This window comes from Arvicanthis niloticus, unplaced genomic scaffold (assembly GCF_011762505.2).
Source record: "Arvicanthis niloticus isolate mArvNil1 unplaced genomic scaffold, mArvNil1.pat.X pat_scaffold_378_arrow_ctg1, whole genome shotgun sequence".
Classification (NCBI taxonomy): Eukaryota; Metazoa; Chordata; class Mammalia; order Rodentia; family Muridae; genus Arvicanthis; species Arvicanthis niloticus.
Window position 1 is genome coordinate 66,379 of NW_023046026.1, and position 8,368 is coordinate 74,746.

Consider the following 8,368-nt stretch of genomic DNA (forward strand, 5'->3'; position numbering starts at 1 on the left):
CGCAACAGAGAGATCCAGAGCCGAGCAGCCCCCTGAGAGTAAATAGCATCCGCCTCTCGTCTGTGCTTGGGGCGCTGGGCGACAGCGCCTCCTCTCGCCCACCGAGGCTTAGGGGTGGGGCGGCTTGAGTCGCCTGGCCAGTGGCTGGCAGCTTTTGCGCAGAGAAGGGGAGCACGGGGGCGAGCCAGTGAGAGCAAGAAATCTTTAGGGAGGCAGCCAGAAACGAGAGACATTGCGAGAGACGCTACCCCAAAACAGCAAAGGCTGCGGTTTTATCTTCCCCTACCGCCCTCCACGCCTCCCCGGTTGGTTCTTCTTTCCTATCCCCTTAGCAAAGCTGGAACCACCCTGTGCCCTGGGGCCGGAGCCGCGGCTCCAGATGTGAATTTGGTTCCAGTGGGAAGAACCCGAGCTTCCATCGGTGCCTTGGCACATTCTCCCACTCTGAGGTCATTCCGTAGGTGGTCAGAGGGGAGCGCGCGCCTGGAGCCTTCCTGCTCCATCCACAGAAGAGGGAGGAGAGGCGGGCGGGAGGGAGCAGAAAAAGAGAGGGGAGGGGCACGAGTAGGGAGGGAGACGCCGCCAGCACACCACCAAGTGGCACTGAGCAGTGATAACAAACTCAACTTTAAAAAAAGAAAGAGAGAAAGAAAGAAAGAAAGAGAGAAAGAAAGAAAGAAAGAAAGAAAGAAAGAAAGAAAGAAAGAGAGAGAGGAGAGAGGAAAGGGAAAAACTTCCCCAAGTTGCTTGCTTGAGACGTGTGGACGTGCGGTCCGAGGAGCGGGGCAGGGAGTGTGGGTGGCCCAGAAGTCTCCCTGCTGCAGGGACTAGGGGCCAACTAGGCCCTTGCAACCCTGGTGGCGTAGGGAAATAAGTTGGAGGCTGGCTCAGCTTCCTGCTGGAGACCCAGGGGCAGCGGGTTCCCAAGGGGGCAAGACCAGCTGGTGAGGAGGGCGCAGGGAGTAGAAGACCTGTAGCACCCGCTTCCATCCCCAGAACGCGCGCGCACGGACACACACACACACACACACACACACACACACACACACACGTCTCCCCGACTCCCAACCCTGGCCCTGCGGATGTGGGCAGATCCGGCCCACCACAGCCCTGGAAAGCTGGAGTTTGCTTGCGTTTGTGTATGTGTGTGTTTTCTCACCTCTAGGCCCATGTGAAAGCAAAGAACCACCATACACTCTACAATCGACTTTTTATTAAGATTATAAATTTAAACAAATAACCTGAACAGTTTTACCCGGTGAGATACAATTCAGTATGCACAAAAACAGAAGGAAGAAGGGCCGGGAAGGCAAGGTTGGCAACTTGTTTTGGAGTCCCTGGGGTGTTGATGGCATAGACCCAGAGGGGCACTAGGCGAACCTCACCTTCTCACAACAAAAGGCTTTGAAGTTAAACAAAATCTATCGAGCTGAGGACGCAGACAGGGTTCTCACAGGCTGGAACAATGCTGGTTTCATGAGATGGGACCGAAGGCTAAAGCACGACAAGGTAACTTAGAAGCGCGCACAAACACTACAGCTGACCAGGAGCTAAGCGAAAAGTCTCCAGCGCAGTCGGCGGTCCGGGCCCCTCCCTCCCCCGGGGATCCAGGTGAAGGAATTGACTTCCTTTTTTGTTTAGTGAGGACCGCAGTGCTGGGCATGATGGGAAATGTAGTTCGCCCTGCTCGCCCTCCACCCCTTTCCCAACTGTGCTGAGTGTCAGGGTGTCCCCCCACCCCCGCCCGAGTCCGCGAGGCGGGTGGAGGAGGGGGAGGAGGACGGAGCCAGAGGGGCGGGGAGAGGAGGGGTTCTAGACGCCCAACCCGGCAAGAAAAGAAAAAAAAGTTGAAATGTTTTCATTTCTGCCTTCTCATTTTGAGAACTTTGGAGGCCGCCCCCAGAGAGGAAATGTGACCGAAACGTCCCTTTTGGAGATAGAGTTTGCCTTTGTTTTTTTGCTCAGGGTTTCACAAGACCCGTTCCTCACCCCAGAGAGGCACTCAGGAGAGCGGAACGTCGGGCTTCCCGGCTCTGACAACTGATTAGAATCGGCGTCCTGGGCCCCGCGCCCTCCTACGTTGCGCCCCCGGAGCGCCCGGGCACCCAGCCTCGCCCCCGGAGGCCAGGCACCTCCTCCGGGCAGCAGCCCTGCCTCACGTGGCAGGCTCCTCGCTAAACACCACTGCAATCAGTACAATAAAAAGGGGGGAAAAGAGTAAGAGAAACACAAAGCATACTTAAATAGGAGCTTTTTCTCTGCAAAAATAAAGTCCAAGATTTTTAGATTTTTTTTTTATTTTACAATTTATAAAACATCAGCCTCTGCTCGCCCCCAGCTCAGCCCCGAGTGGCCGGGACCCGCTCGCTCCCTATCGCCCCTTGGCCGAGTCTTTGTCTGGCCCTAGCCCTGCGGGGCCCAGGGTCCCCATGCCCTCGGGGGTCCCTAGAAGGCGACAATGGCTCGAGTCCAGGCGCCGAGGCTGGCGAGCGCCTGCTTGGCGCACAGCTGCCCGTTGAGCGGCGGCGGCTGCTCCGAGGAGTCCGGCTGTCGGCTCACCAGTCCCGAGAAGCCGGAGCCAAAGATGGAGATCAAGTTTGAGATGTTGGACGCGTCCGGGGACGAGTCCGGGCAGAAGTCCTCGAAGCGGGCGCGCTTACAGGGGGCGAACGGGGTGCCCCCGGGGGGCTCGGCTCCCAGGTCGCCCGCGTCCTCCTCGTCGTCGTCCTCTTCCTCCTGGCCAGGGTAATACTTGCGCTTGCAACCAGCGGCGGACGCCAGACCCGGTCCCGGAGCGCCCTGGCCACAGCAGGGGCAGTGGGCGGAGGCGCAGCAGTCCTGGTGCAAGTAGCCGTTTTCTACGGTGGTCACCACGTGAGTGTCCAGGTCCAGCACGGTGGTCTGGCTGCTGCAGTGCACGCCGAAGTCCAAGGGGGCCGGGTACGCGCCCCGGTAGAAGCCAGGGGATGAGGAAGGGGCTGGAGAGGCGGGCGGAGAGGAGGCAGCGACGGTCGGAGGGGCAGCCCCCGGAGGCGCCGAGGGCGCAGAGCAAGCGGCCGGGACGCGAGGGTCCCGCGGGCAGAGCGCGGCGGGCGCGGGCGGCGGCAGCGGCGCAGGACCCGGCTGCAGCGGCTCCAAGTGCTGCCCGCGGTGGGGCGCGCCGTGAGGCGGATGGAGCGCAGCGCACCCGGGCAGCTCCGAGAGCGCCCCCGCGCAGCCCGCGGGCGCCCCGGCCACCGCTACCGGTGCCGCCGCCGTGCAGCCCCTGGGCGCCGGGTGCTGGTGTTGGTGCAGCTGCTGCTGGAGGTGCAGCTGGTGAAGCTGGTGGAGCTGGTGCAGCTGGTGCCGGGCGACCGGCTCGCGCGCCTCCGCGTCTCCGCCGCCGCCAAGTTGGAGCGGGCCGAAGTCGGCCGCGCTGGCCGGCATTCCGGGCGCCGCGTAAGCGAGGTGCTGGTGGTGGGGCGGTTGCTGTTGCTGCTGCTGGCGCCGGTAGAGCTCGGCGTAGCGCTCGCTCAGGTAGAGCTGGCGCGCGTTGCGGAGCACGTAGGACACCAGGAGGTTCTTGTGCAGCTTGATGCCGCCGCGCTGGGTCCGGGAGCTGTGGATCTTGCGCAGGGAGATGCTGATCAGGCTCTGGGCGTCCAGGGCGCACTCCATGCTCCCGCGGAGACGCGGGCGGCGGAGCAGCCGCCTCTGGTGCTGCGAATGCTGCTGCCTGCGTGTGTCTCCAGTTGGTCGCCCGGGCGCGCCGGGCACAGGGAACCGAGCCCGGGTCGGCGGGTCGGCGACACTCCGAGAGAAGTGGCCACCATGCGTTGCGCGCCACCCGCAGGCTCACGCTCCCCAGACGGCGCCAAAGCAATGAGCCTCAGCCGGCCCCGGCCCCAAGTATTTAGCTGGGCAGCAGCGCCCCGCCCCACTATAGATTAGCCAATAGAAGCGTGCAGAGCCTTCCGATTGACAGCCTCTGCCCGCCCCGGGGCCACTTGGCTGGCCAATCAGACCAAGGCGGTTCCTTTGTGCTATTCAAATAACGAACGGACCCCGGGCCTCCAACGCCGCCGCTGCCTCGAATGTTCTCCGGGGGCCGCAGCATCTCGTGGGACTCGGAGCCTCCGAGGTAGTCGCTCAGAGCTTTGGGTCGCCTCTTGGGAGCCACGTCGAACCTCGTAGCTATCCTGGACCCGGCTCCTGCGAACTGGGGGTCGGCTCACCTGAGCGCAGCGGAGATGGCTCCGCCCCCTTCCGCATGGTTGGGCCTCACCTGCCGCAGGTGCGCGCGGTTCCCCGCTTCTGGCCACGCGGCGCCTCCTCTTTCCACCTGCCACGGCCGGGGGTAACCTGGGCGAGCTGAGCCTTCTTCCGAGAAAAGCTGCTGCTGGTGGGGCCCACCTGGGAACTAGGGTACCCTCTTAGAAGAGAGAGTTTGAGGCCTGATTACCTTATGTGTTAGCCCAGGGGCTTCTGGGAATGGTCAGGGAAGGGCCTCCCCTTCTGTTTGACTCAAAACCCAGTGAATTTTGATTTCTAGTAGAGAAACTTTGTGATCGTGTGCCTGCCCGGATTGGGGGTGGGGTTGGGGTATTGGGCTATGATCCCGCCCCATGCTTCCTCCTTTGGGTGGCCTCTTCTTTTCTGACTTAATATCAATGATAATAGAAGCCCTTACTAAGTGCCTAGCTTGGATCTCTTACCAGAAAGGTCTGAATTCCTCTCTCTAAGGTTCTTGGAGCCCAGGCCTGAGACCTGCTTGAGTGAGTCTGTTAAGATTTGGTTGCAACCGTGAGCCCCAGGAGTATCCAGGCCAAGGGCTCCTCGACTTTTATGTCCTTAGTCTGACTTATCTAGCGACCAATTGAGGACAGACACTAGAAAAGAGAGAAGATGCCTGGGAGTCTCTTTTTGTACTGAGAAACTTAAAGAGAGTAAGAGGGCGCGTGGGGGGGTGGTGTTGGGGGACGTGTCCAAGATGCCATCCAGAAGCCGCGTCCACCGCGTTCAAGGCCCAGGAAGAGTCCAGGGCTGGGCTCTGGGGCGAGCATCGTCTACAGAGATGACTGATGGCAAATGGGACCCGTGGGGCTGGAGAGTAGAGGTTCCAGTGAAACTTTCTGCCTTTGGACCCTCTCAGCACCTCTGTCCCTTTGTTGCTGACTCAAAGGAAAGGACTCAGCAAATGTTTCTCTAAGTTTTGGCAAGTGTCAAAAGCAGGGAACAGTTTGCTCAGGTTTTCAGATGAGGAAACTTAGACACTAGTTCTAGAGAGGCTTTGTCCACGACCACAGGCTCCAGGCACAGTACTCCATGTGTGCCGTCTGGGAACACGGAACTGTTACCTGCTTCAGCTGAGAGGCCAGGATTACATGGTGGGGAGGGGGCGGGCGCTCAGAACACGCACACTTGCCTGGCATCCTATTGGCCATATGGCATTGGGGATGTTCCCTCATGAATCCTGGGGGTAGAAAGCCATACCTCTGCCTACCTCCTGAGTACCTATCTCGGAAGCGTACAGGCTCAGGAAGAGAGTGAGATGCTCCCACAGCTGGGAGGACTGAGCTGGAATCGGAGGAGTCTGTGGCTCACAATGTGGGCTGTCCCTTCCCAGTATTTACTGAAGAAACTTGAGACTTGAAAGGTGGTGGCAGGATTTGAACCAAGTTCTGTAGGTGCCTAGAAATATGTCAGTGGGGCCAAGTGCACTTACTCTGGCCCAGCTCCCAATGAATGATTTAACACCCCTGCCCCATCCATCCATCCATCCATCCATCTATTTATTTATTTTTGCCAAGTGCCCCAGGACCAGGATTCTCCAGAGCTCCTGGGGAGACAGATATCATTCTTGGTTCCATGTATTCATAGTCATTTTTAGCGCTGTGACACAGAATATAGCTCTAGGGACCAGCCTGGGAATCAGAGGGAATGGAAGTGGGTGGTCAGCCAGGAAATCAGGCCCCTCTCTTGGGCTTGGTACCCTCCATCCCTTCCCCAGCCACCACTGAAAGTGAAGTTCTTTTCAGTTCGAATGATGAAGTCTCACACTCTGAGGCAGTTGAGCTGCCACTGAGCCACACCCCCAGGCACCAAGGTGAGTGTTGAACTAACTCTAAGGCCCTTCCACCTGTGTGTGTGTGTGTGTGTGTGTGTGTGTGTGTGTGTGTGTGAGCGTGAGCCTTGGGGGTGGAATGGGGCGGAGACAGGCAAAGTGCAGCCACTCTGGGAGGCCTGTGTGGCCCCACTGGGGGGATCTCTCTCTCTGCTGCCTGTTCTCAGTCTTCCTTCCCAAGGATGCATGCATGGGCTCTGGGGTCAGCAAGCTGAGCAGCTGTTTGGCTTAATAAAACCCCTTGATCTTTTTTGAGGTAGCTCTGGGCAGGGGAGTTGCAGATGTTTCAAAAAACCTCCCGCTGAAAGGGGCAAAGGGCAGCTGAATTGTGTGTGTGTGTGTGTGTGTGTGTGTGTGTGTGTGTGTGTAGGGGTGTCCTGGGGGAGGTGTGGCTGGGACTGGGGGTGGCACCCGGTAAGGATTTATAAATATGGATAGAGGGGTCAGTTGCATACAGACCTCTGCTTGGGCACACAGTGCTTTGGCAGAGTGCTACAGAGACAATTCATTGTATGTGTGTGTGTGTCCTGTCTGTCTGTCTGTCTGTCTGTCTGTCTGTGTGTGTGTGTGCTACAGAGACCATTCAATGTGTGTGTGTGTGCATGTATTCCTATGAGTGAGCAGGGCCCTCAGCAGTCACCTTGTGGAGGGAAACAGTGCACAAGATCAGGTTTCTAGAGATCACCTGAGTGAGGTTGGGGCACTCCCCTTTCTTCCTTGAGTTGGGGAGAGTACATCTGACCTGAGTCACCATTCCCTAGAGGAAGTTAATTAATGCCACAATATTTACCAAGTGTCTGCTGGGATGGTAGCTTGGAGCAGGGCACGGATCACTGGGGACCTGGGTTCCAGTCAAACCCCAGGAGACTCCAGCCCCTCGTGGGTCAGTGCCCTTATGCCCTGTGAGCACACAGAAGCTGCATACACCAGTCCTCAGGGCATCTAGGAAGGTACCTGGCCAGTGATGGGATTTAACCTTTGGGGCTTTGGGATGGTTTTGGGGAGATGCCCAGTCAAAAAGCATCTTGGAGGCGTTGTGCTAGGAGGGGGCGGGGCAGGGGCGGGGAATGGACTTCTTTGATTTGTTTACTTGCTCACTCTGCTGAGAGAAGCTTTTGGAACCTTTGCCTGGAGGCCATGGAAGTGTAAGGAAGAACAAGACAACTGTTGTCCCCTGCAGTCGGGGAAGGAGATGGTATCTCACAGAGCAGACAGGAGGCCCAGGAAGCTCCTTGTGATAAAACCAAGACCTTAAGACCAAACAGGGAGAGATGCTTTCCACAAGTACAGAGTCAGGAAGGGGGTGCAATGAGGGCCTAGTTTATAGTAGGTGCTCAATAAATATCTGTAGCATTATAGTGAATGTAATGTGTAGAAGCTATAAAGTCTAAGGGCAAGCACCCCTTCTCCCCATTTCCAGACCAGTAAACTGAAGTCCAGAGAGAGGGTGGGATGTGTTCTGGGAATTGGCTTAGATGCCTCCCCACCCCCTTTTTTAATTCTTTTATGAGATACCTAAATTTATTTATTTATTTTTACTTTTGAGATTCTTTTTTTATTGGATATTTTCTTTATTTCCATTTCAAATGTTATCCCCTTTCCTGCCCCCCCACCAAGCCCCCATCTCATTTCCCCTCCCCCTGCTTCTATGGATGTTCCCCCACCCACATACCCCCGCCTCCTCACCCTGCCATTCCCCTACAGTAGGGCATCGAGCCTTCCAGGATCAAGGGTCTCTTCTCCCATTGATGCCCGGCAAGGCCATCCTCTGCCACATATGCAGCTGGAGCCATGGGTCCCTCCATGTGTGCTCTTTGGTTGGTGGAGCCATGGGTCCCTCCATGTGTACTCTCTGGTTGATGGTTTAGTTCCTGGGAGCTCTGGGGGTCTGGTTGGTTGATGTTGTTCTTCCCATGAGGTTGCAAACCTCTTCAGCTCCTTCAGTCCTTTCTCTAACTCTTCCATTGGGGACCTAGAGGCCCCTTCAACACTAGTCTATCTCCCTGTGCTCCAGTCTCTAGCTGAGGCTGTGGTTTCATATCTGACTTGTTTTATGGGGTCAGAGACCCTGGGCCTCATGTGGCAGCTGGGCATGGCAGTGCAGGATTTGCTGCTGGGGCCTGTCTGAGTCCAAGAGAATGGTTATTCTTAGATGTGCGAGGTTGTAGCTGTACCCTAGGAAGGTCATCATGTAGTCAGGAGTGCTGGGGAGGAAGCTTGGGGTCTTGCAGCCAGGACAGCAGCTGTTCTCAGCCCTAAGGGAAC

General features: G+C 57.4%; 1 protein-coding gene across 1 annotated transcript; it reads right to left on the minus strand.

Annotated features, from left to right (window-relative positions):
* Nucleotides 1-1,193: 1,193 nt before the first annotated feature.
* LOC117701985 (immediate early response gene 5-like protein) lies at nucleotides 1,194-3,880 on the minus strand. Its single transcript, XM_034493380.2, has one exon. The coding sequence runs from the start codon at nucleotides 3,655-3,657 to the stop codon at nucleotides 2,446-2,448; it is 1,212 nt and encodes a 403-aa protein (XP_034349271.1). The 5' UTR covers nucleotides 3,658-3,880; the 3' UTR covers nucleotides 1,194-2,445.
* Between the last annotated feature and the right edge of the window lie 4,488 nt (nucleotides 3,881-8,368).

Coding starts and splice junctions, on each gene's coding strand:
- LOC117701985 (XM_034493380.2), bottom strand. CDS start 3,657: ATGGAGTGCGCCCTGGACGCCCAGAGCCTGATCAGCATCTCCCTGCGC.